General features: G+C 47.3%; 1 protein-coding gene across 3 annotated transcripts in view; it reads left to right on the forward strand.

Annotated features, from left to right (window-relative positions):
• The first annotated feature begins 790 nt into the window (after positions 1-790).
• The window catches only part of INPP5A (inositol polyphosphate-5-phosphatase A), a 246,022-nt gene continuing 231,849 nt past the window's right edge, over positions 791-14,963 (forward strand). For all 3 annotated transcript variants that reach the window (XM_054071416.1, XM_054071414.1, XM_054071415.1), the window contains exon 1: positions 791-1,093. In XM_054071416.1, coding sequence (XP_053927391.1) covers positions 1,022-1,093 — 72 coding nt within the window. In that variant the 5' untranslated portion in view covers positions 791-1,021. The remainder of the gene's footprint in view (positions 1,094-14,963) is intronic.

Below are 14,963 nucleotides of genomic sequence, written 5' to 3' on the forward strand. Positions count from 1 at the left end.
GTTGGAAGGGACCTTAAAGATCATCCAGTTCCACCCCCCCTGCCATGGTCAAGGACATCCCACTGGCTCAGGCTGCCCAAGGCCCATCCAACCTGGCCTGGAACACCTCCAGGGATGGGGCAGCCACAGCTTCCCTGGGCAGCCTGGGACAGGGCCTCACCACTCTCATGGGGAAGAAATCCTTCCTTATGTCCAGTCTAAATCTGCCCCTCTCCAGTTTATACCCATTGCCCCTCATCCTATCCCCACAAGCCTTTGTGAACAGCCCCTCCCCAGCTTTCTTGTAGCCCCTTCAGGTACTGGAAGGTCGCTATAAGATCTCCTCAGAGCCTTCTCTTCTCCAGGCTGAACAACCCCAACTCTCTCAGCCTGTCCTCATACAGGAGGTGCTCCAGCCCTCCGATCATCTTTGTAGCCTCCTCTGGACCCGCTCCAGCAGCTCCATCTCCTTCTTGTGTTGGGGATTCCCGAACCGGACACGGGACTCCAGATGAGGTCTCACAGGAGAGGCACAGCGGCTCCCGTCCCTGCCGCGCCGCGTTATACGGACGCTATCGCACACTGTGCCACGCCAGAGAGGTAACGCCATGCTATGTGATGCCGCGCCATGAGGTGCCATGTCGCGATGTGTATCGCCACGCCATGCAGCGTCACGGGACGCCGTGCCATGTCCCTACATGTAACGCCGCTCCGCTCGGTGCCCCCCGCCCCCCCGTGTCCCCGCGGCGCGGGGGCGGCGCTGCCCCTTTAAGAGCCGCGGCCGCGCAGTGACGTCGCGCGTAGCCCCCGCCCGCCCCGCGCCGCCCGGTCCCGGCGCGGCGGCGGCAGCAGTAACAGCGGCGCCTCGCGCTCCCCGTCCCGCCCTGCCATGCGCTGCGGCCCCGCCGCAGCCCCCGCCGGCAGCAACAGCAGCAGCGCCGGCGCGGAGCGCTGAGCGCCGCCAGGGCGCGGATGCCCGCGGGCTGCCCCGAGCCCTCGCCGCAGCCTCCCGCAGCGCCGCCGCTTCCGCCCGCCCGGCGCCATGGCGGGGAAGGGGCCCGCGGCCGCCGCCGTGCTGCTGGTCACCGCCAACGTGGGGTCCCTCTTCGACGACGTAAGTGCCGCGGTCCTAGCGCCGACGCGGGCTGGGGGCTACGGGGTCCTAGCGCCGACCCGTGCGGGGGGAGGCTCTGTGGTCCTAGCGCCGACCCCAGGCTCAGGTGCGGGAGGTGCGGGGGCTCCGCGGTCCTAGCGCCGACCCTGCCTCGTCCCGTTCGGGCTCAGGTGTGGGAGCTCCGCGGTCCTAGCGCCTACCCTGCCTCGTCCCGTTCGGGCTCAGGTGTGGGAGCTCCGCGGTCCTAGCGCCGACCCCGCCTCGTCCCGGTCGGGCTTAGGTGTGCGAGCTCCGCGGTCCTAGCGCCGACCCCGGGCTCAGGTGCGGGCTCCGTGGTCCTAGTGCTAACCCCATCCCAGTCGGGCTCAGGTGCGGGAGTTCTCTGGTCGTATCGCCATCCCCATCCCAAGGTACGGGGGCTCCGCGGTCCTAGCGCCGCCCGTCGCTCCGTCCCGGTTGGGCTGAGGCGCGGGGGCTCCGCGGTCCTGGCGCCGACCCCAGGCTGAGGTGTGGGGCCTCCGCGGTCCCAACGCCGTCCCCGTGCCAATCTCGTCCCGAGGCGCGGGGGCTCCGCGGTCCTAGCGCCCATCCCGTTCGGAGGTGCGGGAGGCGCGAGGCGAGGTGCTGCGGGAAACATTCCCTCCGGGAATCCTCAGCGCGCCCTGTGGTTATCGCCGTCTGTGATTCCGGCCGTGTCACCGCGTCCCAGGGGTTTTGGGTCCTTCACTCATGGTTTTGAACGGTCTGGAATGTCGGGGAGCGAGAATGTAGAATTTGGGGGGGGAGAAAGGGCTTTGGAGCACTGGTTTTGCGGCTGGGCTGAGCGCTGGGCTCTGCTCCGAGACTCCCTGTGGCACAAAAATACCATTTAATTTCTGTTTAGCTTGGTGGGTGCCGGCAAGCGGCTTGAAATATTTCTCATCGCTGCGAATGGAACGATTGCAACAGTTGGTGCTGCTAGCGCTTAGGCAAAGAGAAGGTGGTTTCCTCTTGGATTTCCCCAAATTAAGGTATTTGCGAGTCTCTGGAATAGCAGCCGGGGTTCTGAGCCTCCCGGACTGCTCCCTGGGTGAAGCCTGGAGCTGTTGAAGTTGGAGGCAAAGCGCTTTTGGAACTGCGTAATGCTGGCATGTGCCGTATCCTTGACGGGAGCGTTTCTAGGGGTTTGCAGCTCGTAAAGCGGGGTGCATCTAGCAGGGAACCGCGTCCTCACTTGAGCCGTGTCTTGCTCCCGCTGTGTTTGCGAGGACTGGCTTTGCTTTGTGCGCCAGCCCTGTGAACAAATCACTAAGCGCACAGCATATTTTTGTGCTCCTTTCCCAGTCTTCAAATTGCTTTCTTTATCATCTTGAAGGCTGACCTAAAAGCCGTGCTTTGATACCCACGTAGTCAAAAGATGCAGTCTGTTTTCAGCAGCGTTAGTAGGCTTTGAGAAATGATCACTGCGGTTATTCATATTAAATAAGCACTGAAAATACTCATTTAATCATAACTTTCATTATGGGCTATGGCCTCAGGGTTGTGCGGAATCTGCTTAGGAGTAAAGCCGCGTGGTGTTTAGGAGGGCTTTGGCAGGTAATTCCCACTATGTGTTCCTGTTGCCGTTGCTAGAGCCTAAAGATGATGCTTCTGTCTGACCTGAGTCTGCCGTCTCCCGCTGCAAACGCCGTGGTTGACAGTGTTCTCTTGCCTTTTCTTTTGGCTGAGGGTGATAAAAGCTGCTTTGGAGCACTTTCATTGAAGAAATCCTGTGCTGTCAGACTAAACGTGTTACTGTTCGAGTCTCACTGGCATTCTCGGAGGAGGTGCAGCGTATTTGCTGCTTATCGCTCAGTGTGACCAAGGAGGGGAAGGCTTTTGCTCTAGCCAGCAACTCCCTCGTGATGAAAACTTGGTTTTCTACGGCAACAAACCCAGGCTTATTTAGATTTGTGCTGCTGCAGGGTGGGGAATGGAAAGACTTGTCTGAGCTTTTGTGATTACACTTCTGGTTTCTTGCAGTTGGAGTTGGGGCTGGCGACTGCCCAGTCCGGTTTCTGGAGTAACGGTGAAATTCAGGCGCAGTAGAGATGACAGTGGCTCAGTTTGTGGGCTTAGCTTTCAAGTGATGTGCTGGAGCTGTTGGTGGCTGTTCCTGCTTGTTGCCTCTTCCTACTCGTTTGAGGAATAAGTTTCTCTGCTATGACCTGAAGTGATTTGGGTGATGAACAAGGACTCCTGCTTTGATAGACTTCACCTGTGCTGGGATGGAAAACCATTTCCATTTCCTTTAGTCCATGTTTTCCATTTCAAATTTCAGCTGGTGATTTGTTTTTTAATCAAATACTGCATTTCTAGTAAATGTTGCTGGGCCTCAGGGTTGTGTTGGGGTGCGTATCCTCGCCATGCAGTGCGGATGGGATGGCTGGGTCTAAGTATCCTGCCCTGACTCAGTCCCACCTTCTCCTGCTCTGGGGATCTGATCCATCATGGGGCAGCAGAGTTTCTCTGGGAAGCGTTCCTAGACTGAGCTTCCGATGGGGCTTCGTTGGGGCAGAAAGGCCATCTGGGTCTGGGCAGCAGGGCTTTGGTGCAGTGACTGTCCTGCTGCTGAAGCTGCCCAGTAGGAGTTGTGCTCCCCCTCATCGTGCCAGCAAACCTGCACGAACCTTTCTCTGCTTTGTTAAAATAGCCTGAACGTTGCTGTGTAGCAGCAGCGCGATTTGCACTTGAGCTGTGTTTTGTGTGAGTACTGTTTACTTGGCTGCCATGTGCTGTGTGGGCAAATGCTCTTTAGTTGAGACCAGTATTTTATAGAAGAATAATTCAAAATATCTTTGGTAGACGAGTTTGTCTGGGTGGGACAGTGTTTCTTCAATCACTGACATTGCTGATCTGGCCCCACTTTTACAAAGAGGGGAGAATTGCTTATTTTTGCTCTCTTATTGCCAGAAGCGAGTTACGATCACATACCGGTTTGCTCCTGCCAGCCATCCACGTCCATGAATAACCTGTTGCAGTGCTGACCTGAGCGCTCATGAATAAACACGCTCATAGCGAAGAGGGACTGTGCCGGGTTTGTTTTGTTCCTCAAGTAGTTTTGCTGCATCATTAAAAATGCTAATGCAGTATTAGATCTATAAATATTCTTCAAAGCTGGATGAACACATTCATGAGTGAATATGATTTTTGGTACATTTGTGTTTACTTAAGCATTTAATGTTTGTCTTGCTGTGTAAACACTGTCCTGTTTTTTATCACAGTATGCTCTCGCTAACATCAGGAGATGGAGTTCAGGTTACTCTCTCTTTTTCCTCTCCTTTGATGCTCTTGCCCACGACACAGGGTTTGGACTAAGCAATCTTTAAAGGTCCCTTCTAGCCCATGCCAGGCTGTGATATGGAGGGCTCATAGGGTTCCTATGTTCTGTTCCTCAAGGAACAGAAGGAAAGACTCCTGTTAACTATTTCTTGCTGATTTCCTTGGTTTCTTTGCTTCCAAGTAGACCAAGTTTCACATTCACCTTTCTGTGAGCCTACTGCTGTAGTGGCCACAATGTCACTCTGCTTGGCACCTCACCACTCTTGCTGTTTAGGAAAAAAAAAGATGGCATGTCGAAGTAACTAACGTTTTATCTGCTGTATCCTTTTCACTCTCTTCTGTTGTTTTTAAATGGCTTCAAGCTGCTTGTTTTCCCTTGGGACAAAAACCTGGGAGTCGTGTGTGAGCAGCTGCTGCTGTTGGGAAGGTGAGACCTGTCGGCGTGAGCTCATCCTCTCGAGGGCTGCACGGGGACTGTCTGAAAGTGGTACTGACATCTGCGATGAAATATCCACAGGCAGTGTGTGGAGAACCCCTCTGGGGACGCGCTTGGGCTCAGGAGTGATCCCGGCACCTCCTGTGAGACCCTGCTCAGGAGGGTTTGAAGCAGGGTCAGGAGTGTTTCGTGTCCAGTGAGGGTATGTCAGCTGAGATGATGCTTGTGTCTGTGCCTGGGTTGCAAGTGCACGGGTAGAGTGGCTTTCCTGAGGTCACGCAGGTCCCCAAGCCCACCTGTGCCCAACACGGGTGGGCAGCCTTCTTGGCAGAGGTCTCTGATGGTGGAAGGGCATACAGTGGAGGGACTTTATTCAGTGCCTTTCACTGTCTGCGCAGCTGTGACCAAAGGAGCTTTGGTTGTTTACGCTGCATAGAGGCAGATGGAGTTCTTTCCGATTTAATTGTCATCACAGAGGCTTTGTTACTGTTTGCGTATTTATCTGGGTGCAGTCACAAATACTGAATGAGCATCTTAGTGCTCACACCTGAAAACTGAGCCTTTCTGATTATCTTCTTACTCAGTTTCAGGTGCTGTTTAAGCCTCTGAGCTTATGTCTTTAGGGTAAGGATTTCCAACATGCCCAGCAGACTTAGCCCTACAAGGCCCAGTGCTTCTGCTTGGGCTGGAAAATAGTTCACTCCTTCTGGTTTCCTTTGAAATTGGAATATAAGAGGTGAAGTCATGTAGGTACTCCTGAAAACCTTTCCTTCTGTCCTCATAGCACTGAATGGATGTAGTTCCTCTCTGACAGGAGCCAGATGCACTTCTTAAATTCTCAGGCTAAACTTGACCAGAATAGAAGCGTAATGATGACAAGAAAGGCAAAGGCAAGGCAGAACTTGTAATTTTATGAATTTGAAAAAAGAAGCGGGGGAGAAAATATAGTAGGAGATTTCCGTGTGGTGCTGGGCTGTTGATACTCAGGGTCTTCCAAAGACTAACAGCATTACTGTCCTATCTGTTTTATTTTAGCAGATAAAATCCTGACTGTCACGTGGTGGTCTTGAGGTAGGGTGGGAAGCTGTCACGTTCCCAAGGGCCTTCACCTACTCAAAATCTCCCTTTCTTCTGCAGTCCACAAAGAGAGCAGGGGTGGCATTTCTTCTTCCAAGTCCTGTTTGTAGTAGTATTCTTACAATAAGTATGCTTATTGCTTTAATTCTGAATATGCACTTAGAACACTTTTTGTTTTTCTTAAGAATTCAAGTCTACCAGGTGAATGTGAAGCAGAAATACTTCCTGCGAGAATTCTTACGAACACCCTGCTCCTCTGAGTGGTGATTGCAGTGTAGATGTCGCTATCGCATCTCATCTTAATTTTCCAATTCTGAAACAGCAGGTGTAACTTTGTTTTAGTATGAGGTATCTGTGGGTTTAGCTGTTATTAGGTGATAATGATAAGGTTTTTTTTGGCTTTCGGTTTGGTTGATTTTATTTCTTTTTCTCCCAGGAATAATTATTTGAATTTAATTGAATATTTCAAATGCTGTAGGATAGGAAATGTATTAAGTTTTGACTTCTAAATAAGTAACCAGCACATTGTGAGTCAGGGCACACTGGAGAAGAACAGGAGTGAAGTAGCTGGAGGACGAGGGCAGAGGAGTGAGGAAGAGCAAACTCCTTTTGCTGTGTTCCCCAGAGCATGCTGGTGGCTGGCGAAGGAGTCCTGGGCTCACAGGGATGGGTCAGGCAGGCTGAAAGCCCTGCTGTGTGGCTCCCCAGGGTGCTGCCCTGGCCATGGGTTGCCCATAGCTTTGCTTTCTGTGATCCTGCAAAAATGCACACCTGTAACTGAGGACTTCCATTTTAGTCATAGATACTCTTGAGCAATAATGTAGGCAGCCAATGAAAAAGTATTTTTTGGTGTTCTCTGTTATGGGAACCTTAAAAATAAGTCATCTCTAATTTCTCTTTATCTAATTCTGCACTCCTGATTTTTTTTTTCTGGTTACTTTGTCTTTTTCTGATTCTTGTTGTGCGAGTAAAGCTGGTGACTTCTTAAACATCAACACATTGTCGTCTTCTTCTGTTTGTTTTTCTATGTCAGAATCTCAAATCAATATTTTTCTTAACAGGTGCATGCACTTGTACTGTTTTTTAGGATACTCTTTTACTCAATGCTGAACTGCCTTTGCAGGAGGTGAAATTTTGAGGTAGATCAAAATTTGATGCTATCTAAAAATTCGTGAACAGTATGGAAATGATGATGGGGAGGAGAAACCTGTTTTATTACCCCATTCAGTGCTTGTGCATTTGAAAAAAATATATTAATAATGGAGTGATCTTTTGTATCTTGAGAATGAAATTCTTGGTAACAGATTACCAGCAGGATACAGCTGTTGGGTCATTTGTGGAGCTGAACAGAGCTGGCTGGTGGCCCAATGTGATGAAATCTGGCTGCTGAAGAGCCGTCACTTCATGTGTCGTTCTTAATCTGCTGAGTGAAAAGGTGCTGTGGTTTGAAACTCCTTTGCTGCCTCTTGTTTTCTCTTGCTTCTCATGTGGGGATCGGCTCAGCGGCGTGTGCGTGGGCAGCTGAGGTGGCTTAGGCTGTTTGGTGGAGCTGCACCACACTGACCTCTGTTACTGAAATGCATTTTTCAGGTGTACGGGGATAATGTGCAACTGTTGGTGCTCCTGCTTTGAAAAACCTGTGGCATAGCTGAGGAGAGGCTTGTACTGGTATGGAGCTCCTTCTTCGTTTAGCCTTTAGGTAGGAGATGGTGATTGACGTGCGCAGTGAGTGATGCACTCACGCGCATGTGGTTTTGATGATGTCTTAAATCCTTCATTGCCCGCTTGTAGCAAATCTAAACACTCGTGATGATTTGCAGCTTTCTAGGTGTCAGCCTCGCAAGCGGTTCAGCCCTTGGCATCCCTGGCTTAGGCTAAGAGCAGCGGAGCAGCGTGTGCTGGTGAGGTTATTCACGACCAGTACACCCGCTGGGGTGGAAGCATTCCCCTGCCAGACTGTGGGCAGCCCAGTGCTGTGGTCCAGGGGTGCTTCCCACCTGGGCTTGTGCAGCACAACTGCACAGGTCCTCCTCACAACCAGCCCTTCGCTTTCAGCCTCAGAAGGTGAAATCAGCTGAGATAGCTGAGAGGGAGTTGCAGAATAAAATCGCCTTTTAAGCATAAATGAAGATCAAGACTTGAAGCGGTAAAGCAGTGACACGTAATCGTGCATCCTCATCAGTGTAAAATTTGAAAGCTTTTTTCTAATTTGCTGGTGCAGGCAACACGGAGGGTGTTTTTTTCCTCCAAGATGGAGCTGTATGCTTAAAAAAAACTCATTTTTTTCTTTAATGAAGTATAACATTTTCTTTTTAGCAAATATTTTTACAGTTCTCCTTTGCTCAGAGTTTTAATTAGGAGCTTGTATAGTGTTTAGCCTCCCTTAAGCAGGAAACTCAGAAGATTATCTTGTAGACCATCTTTCCTCTCATCACTATTAAGCATTATCGTTAACAGTGAGAGAACATGTTTACATGAGTAAGTGATAGTGGCAAAGCGTGTTGAATAATTATAGTTTTCTGCCAGTGTGGTTTTATAGCAGGTGGAGTTGAGTTAGCGTTCTGCAACTTGCTGAGTTTCCACAAATTGCCAGTGAATCAGAGTGACTGTTTAAGAGGATTTAATTTCCGAAATATTTGAATATGAAATTATGCAGTGGGAATAGAGTACTGTAGAAAAAATGCTTTGCACATGAGTCTGTTTATTAGCTTGTATGAGCACTCTCACGAAGGTCAGATTTTAAAGGTTTTGTTCTGTTTCAAAGTCCCCATCATAAATTTTTTTTTACCACAGAATTTAACTTAAAAGAAACTTCCACATAGAATGTCAGTCAAGCCCTCTGATTTGATGATTTTTCTAAAAGGCTGGTCTGCTGTTTATTTACTTTTTCTCTTTCCCTTTTCTGTTTTTATCTTCTACACCGTGCAAATGTATTTCTTCTTTTCCTATCAACAGCTTTTTTTCCCCTTTCTTGTACTATGTATACTTGCCTTCTCCTGAAAGCTCTCTGCATTTCTCTATTTTTATTATTTAAAGTGAGGATGTCACTGAGAAGAGTAGCCTTTTCATTTGCAGTTCTCCATGAGCCTCTGCAGACGTGAAGGCAGCGAGTTTGGTTCCCCTGAACGCAGTGTTCACTCCTCTTGGAGCAGGAGGTGTTCTGCTGCAGTGGGGATTGAATGTGCGTGTCTGGGATGGATCTGATTTATTAATCCGTGCCCTTGGGAGTGCACTGGGTAACGAGCTCGTTAGAGAGCCAGGACAATAACCTTCCAGCGAAGTAACTCCCTTGGTGGTACGAAACTGTTCGATGCGGACCCTTGGGCTTCAAAATGTCATTGCACTGCCTTTAATGCAGCAAGTGTCTTGCTCTTTGTTGAAGAGGTGATTCCAGGGAGTTAAACTCAAAAGTTATCCACCACGTTGTTCCTTGGTGTCTGTGTAAGAAGAGGAAATCAAATGACTGAACTGTCTTGGAAGATAGGCTGGCTTTTAAGTGTCCCTCTGGGAGTTTGTCCTCTCTGCCTCTGCCACGGAAAACTGGCTGCTGTGGTTGGAGCTCTACCTTGTCCTCTGCCCCTCAACTTTTACCTTCATTTGAGAGAAAGGAAAAAGGCAGGCAGGTCTGATTGCAAGCCACTCGTGTGTTTTTAGTGAGTGGAAGTTGTCAAAATATGTTTACATTAGCAAAGTCTGATACTCATTCTATATTAACCTCCTTTTTCTACTCTCTTGGTAGAGAGCAGGAAGTGGTCACAGAAAAACAAGACTTTCTGCCTTTTGGTGGCTGCCTGAATGGCCTATTGCAGACATTTAGCATCCTTTTTGCATTTTTATTACTGAAGTGGCAAGGAGTCTTCCCCTGATGAAAGTTCCAGGGAAATAACATTATTTCGTATTGCAGAAAAGGTCAGATTAAGCACAATAATCATCAGACTGGGGAAAAGGGATTATTAAGAGTAAAATGTTTCTCTTGCCTTTTTTTTCTGGTCATGTATAGTAGTCAACATGTTCTTCTACCACCGCTTTCATTATTCATACATAATTTTTTAATGTAAATGTACCATTTAATCACTTGCATTTCTAATGTTACTGGAAAAAATATTAAAGCATTTACTGTCAGCGAACAAAAGTGATCATTGCTTTATATGATATTTTGAAGTCAGATATAACCAAGGTGGTTTTCATTGATGTTAAGTTGTTAAGCACTTGCCTTCATAAATTTGTCGCCTTGAAAGATTAATATATTTGAATGCAGAAAGTTGAAGCTAAGAAGAGTAATTAACAACTCCATGACAATACTGTATGTATTCCCTCCTGGTATAGGTAGTTACCGAGTTCAGACAGCTTGTAGGCGGTATGACTTCTACTGATACCTAGAGATTGATCGAACTTTAGGTCGGCATATGACTTGTGTGCAATTCAAGGTGATGCGGACAATGCAGTTACAAATTTGATGTTGCGAGGGGAAGAACTTTAATTTCAGGGTGTGGTTTGTGGCTGGAAAGATTTTTGCTTCAGGTTTTGGTTTGTCTACAGTAAAACAAACAAAAAATCTCCCGCGTCCTTCCCAAATCAATTAAAACCCATCCCGCCTCTATTCCTTGCCAAATACATGTTTTTAAATGCGCTGCTGTCCCTACCCTTTGAGTCTTCTGGGTTTCATCTTGCTTTCCTTTCTAATACAGTTTGCAGTCAAACTCTTGGAAAGAGAGTCTTTACTGTGACATGAAATTGTGGTGGGAGTAGAAAAAAAATAGGCTGAAGAAAGTGCTTGAGAAGGAGCAGCAAGGTGATGGTACGGTCTGCCCTGCACCTGTGGCATCTGCTGAGGCTGGGCACCAAGGTTTTGGGTCAACATGGGCTTCTGGACAAGAAAGAGAAGACCTGATGTGGTGAACTATGGGATCCAAAGGGCCCATTGACTGTGCAGCGTGGAGAGTGAAAGAACTGGGGCAGGAGGCTGTCCTCGCTTTGCTCTCCTGGGGGATGGCCAGGGGGATGGCAGCGAGGCAAGCAGGGAAGGAGCATCAGTGTTGAGTAGGGAGCACTCCATGGCAGCAAAGGGAGGTGACCAGTGTCTTCCTTCCCTGCAGAACCAAACAGGGTGCTCAGCTGAGGGGCAGGAGACCTGAGCCGTCCTGCGGGGAGCCCATTTCTAAAGAATTAAAAAAAAGAATCTGGGATTGCTTGCTGTTTTCAAAGCCTGCCTGCTGTTCATCGACAGCTCCAGAAGTGCCAACAGCACGGTACTTAGTCACTAGGAGGAACCCACATTTGTTCAATCTTCAGAGAGCCAGAATTAAAAATGCTGATTTGTAATGCTTTGCTGGTGCACATACGAAAGCAGTGTTCCTGTCTTCAGGAATGCAGCAATAAAGTATACTGAGTGGCACTGAAATGAGGTGGTTTGGGTGTTTTTTCTTACAACACAAAGTAAGTGGTGTTAAATTAAGCACAAATCCAGAACTGATAGAGTGATAGATTGCAGAACTCACAGCTGCAGATCGCTGTTTGGGGACACAAGTAATGGACACAATTGAAAGAGCGACTGCATGCCTTGTGTTGTACAGAAACGGCTGCTCAGGACTCCATCTGTCCCTCAGAATGACCTGGAGAAAAATCAGCTGCTTCAGGGCAAAAGGTGTTTTCCATTTATTATCAGGAGGAAAGGTGGTTTGATGGTGGGGAGCGGCTGGTCCAGGCTGTAGAAGCCAGGATTCGTTTTGTGTTCAGCCACCAGTGTCTCTGAGCAAGGTGGCACCAGATCTTCCGGATGACTACTTCATGAACTGCCACTGAGGGCATTCCTGCGCTCATGACGGGCTGTGGACTTGGCGTCCTGGTTCTCCCTCTGAAAACTGGAGGTGACTGTTCTACTTTCCATTTGGAAGGATGCTATGAAGGTTCTGAAGCTGGAGACAGCAAGATAGACAGCAGTGATGATGTGCAAGCAGGTGAGAGTAGCTGCTGGGCTGGAGGCTGAGGTGTTAAAAGGTTGAGTGCCCAAGTTGAGTGGTGAGCTGTCAGAGATCCCAGGCACTGTCTCCTGCGTTATACCCAGGGCAAGGGTTCATTCTTTCCCCTTTAGTTTGAGGAAGGTGGAGAAACTCCGCTTACTAACTTCAACACAGCCTGTATGGGCACGCATCACATTTTATTGCTGGAGAAGTTCCTGGTTTAGCAGAGGCTTAGTTAGTACAAGCTATACGAGCCTGCTGCTCGGTGAGGTTCCTTAGGTTATGCAAACTTGAATGAATGACAAAACTAGCTCGGTAGATAGTCTTGAAAAGAAAACGTCTGTCTTTACTTACTCTTGTAAGTAAAAACAGGGAGAGATGCTCCGTCTGGGTGTTCTGTAAGGCTTGCTAAGACTGCCTACAGGCTGGTAGGTAACATCACCTTTCTCTGGGAAGCTCAGGTCTCATTAAAAGGCTTCACTAGCGCACATAGAAGGAGCGGCCGATCACAGGCATTAAATACCATGGGAACACGCCGTATCCAAAACTCGTTTGTTCTACTGTGCGCGAGGTAGAGCTGCCCCTACTTGTTCCTGCTTTGTTTTCTCGTTTCCGTTGCATTCTTGAAAGGAGATTTATTTTTTTTATTGCTCTTGAACGTATCAGCATGCCACTGGGTATTACTGGATGGGCTCTTCAGAGGGACTGTGTGCTGTGTTAGCCCTCCCAGCTCTGCAGCAGATCTATATGTGGTGAGCGGCAGGCAGGCTTGGCGAGGAGGATGTGATTCTGAATTCTTTCGTTAAAGCCTTTTAAGTGATCCTGTGGGAGCTTGTTTTGAAGTTTTCTGTTTTTCTGGTGTGGCAAGCCCTAATTTTAGAGGCTTTACCAGTCCCAGTGGGAAAAGTGAAACTAGTTTTCCCATAGGAACATCTCAGAAATGTATGCTGACCTCTTCAGAGGTTTTTATTTGCATGTAAACGAAACATTAAAAGAAGCTGCTAAAAAGAAAAAATGGCTTGAAGAAATTCTGTACTCATTACGTACCATCAGGCAGCATTAGCTCTATTTTAGTTACTTCAGAATTCTTGTTTATTTAGGGACAGCTTTGCATAGGTCTAACTCGGTAGTGAAGACCATGATATGTAATGTCGGGCAGACAGCTGTCGTGTGATCTATTGTTGCAGCACAAAGAAGGTTCCTTTTTGACAAAAGCACGAGTTGTTTGTGTCCCTGACCTCACCATACAAAGTTTTTCAAAGTGAAAGCATTGATTTAGAATACCTATTGCTCTTTTTATTGGAGGAAGAAATTTAAGAACTCCTTTTTTTTTTTTTAACAAATTTATTTTTAACTTCGAATGTTGCCAGGCACATGAAGGAGTGAAGAACTGGGTGGAACAGTGTGATAGGACCAGCCCACTCACTTCAGAGAACTGGATGTGACCCAAAACTCTTCTGCTAAAGCAAGTTTGTTTCCATGAACTGCCAATGTTGTTTTTTCTGGGCTGGAAGGACAGACCTTATCCAGGCTTGGCTGCTTACAGGACCGTGAAGCCAATTCTCATTTGTCTTGTGGGATAGCGAGTTTTAGTGAAAAAGAAGCAAAGCCTTTTCCCTTCAGCTATCCTCAGGAAAGTATTTGCGATTTATGATCTCTGTGCGCTTTCTACTTATCTCAACAAAGACATATCTTTTAATTTAGGGGAAAAGTAGGAAAGGATTTGATGTCATGTGGATCTACCTGTTCTTGTAGGCTATCACTGCCATTGTCTTCCTGAAGTGAGTGTGTGCAAAATGCGGTGTATGCCAGGATCAGGAAAGATGGAGCTGTGTAAGCCCGGTGAAGGGATCTATCCTCGATTAAATAGGTGGAATTTGGTGCAAGACTTGCTTGTGATGTTTAAGAATGAAATTTAGCAAACGTGAATATTCAACTTGTACATGAATTAAATTGATTTGTATGTGAATATCATTATTCACTAAATGTGGATTAAAATCCACATTAAACAGTTAAAAGTTTTGCTTTGTTACATTTGGAGCAATATGAGAAAGGTCGTCAAGCACCTTCTTGCTGCAAAGGGTGGCCAAACAGTGGCACAAGTTGCCCAAAGAGGTTGTGGAGTCTTTGTCCTTGGAGATGTTCAAAACCTGTCTGGACCAGAGGTCCCTTCCGACTTCAGCCAGTCGCTGACTCTATGCAGCCAAGCGTTATACACTTTTTTTTTTCCTTTATTTTTCTGTTGCTGATGTCATTGCTTGTTGCTTTCCAGCACTTGTAGAAGACAACTGCCTGCTTCTTACTTCATATTCTTGTGGCAAATCTTTATTTTCTTTTTGTCTGCTTTTCTGTCATGGATGTAGACCATTTCCAAATGCTTTGCAGCTGGACTTGGATTCAGGAGCTGGAATATGTGCCTTTGAAAACAAAAGCTGTTCTACTTTCCTGAAAACTTGAGGGAAAACGTGGATGTTATCAATCGGCTTATAAAGTTTCTCTGAATTTTCTGAAAGCTCCCTCAATGTGCTTTATTAGTGTGCCGAAACTGAAGCCTTCAAGTCAGCCTTTCAGCTTTCTTGTATGTTTTTTTTTCTGTTGATATTTCAGTAGAAAATAAATATGCTGTTCCTGACTTGCTTCAGAACTGGAAAGAAGGTAGAAGCACACAAGCTGAAGGCAGCTACGAGGGACGGAGATGGTGAGAGAGGTGGATCTGCAGAGTTCACTAGCAGCTGATGAATATGACATTTACTCCAACAAAGGTCCATAATGGGAAATTATTAGATAGCAGAATGGCTGCTTCACTTACATGTTGCTGTTTTATCTACTATGTGTTTGCACTATTACTGTTTGGTGCTTGAAGCACGGTTGGTCCAAAGAACTGAGTTGAGATCTGTGAAGAGATATTGTCATAGTACAAAAATAAATTAAAAAAAAAAAGTATTACTCTGTTTTTGTTCAATCAGGTGGTAATGTAAGGCAAAGTGACCTGCTGTTCTTAGCTGTAGTAATTCATCTGGCTTATCTGAGTGTAGAGAGTGAAGCGTCTGCCAGCAGTTTAAAAATCTCTGCTTCACTTCTGAGAAATGGTGTGTCT

Source organism: Cuculus canorus, chromosome 7 (assembly GCF_017976375.1).
Source record: "Cuculus canorus isolate bCucCan1 chromosome 7, bCucCan1.pri, whole genome shotgun sequence".
In the NCBI taxonomy this organism is placed as follows: Eukaryota; Metazoa; Chordata; class Aves; order Cuculiformes; family Cuculidae; genus Cuculus; species Cuculus canorus.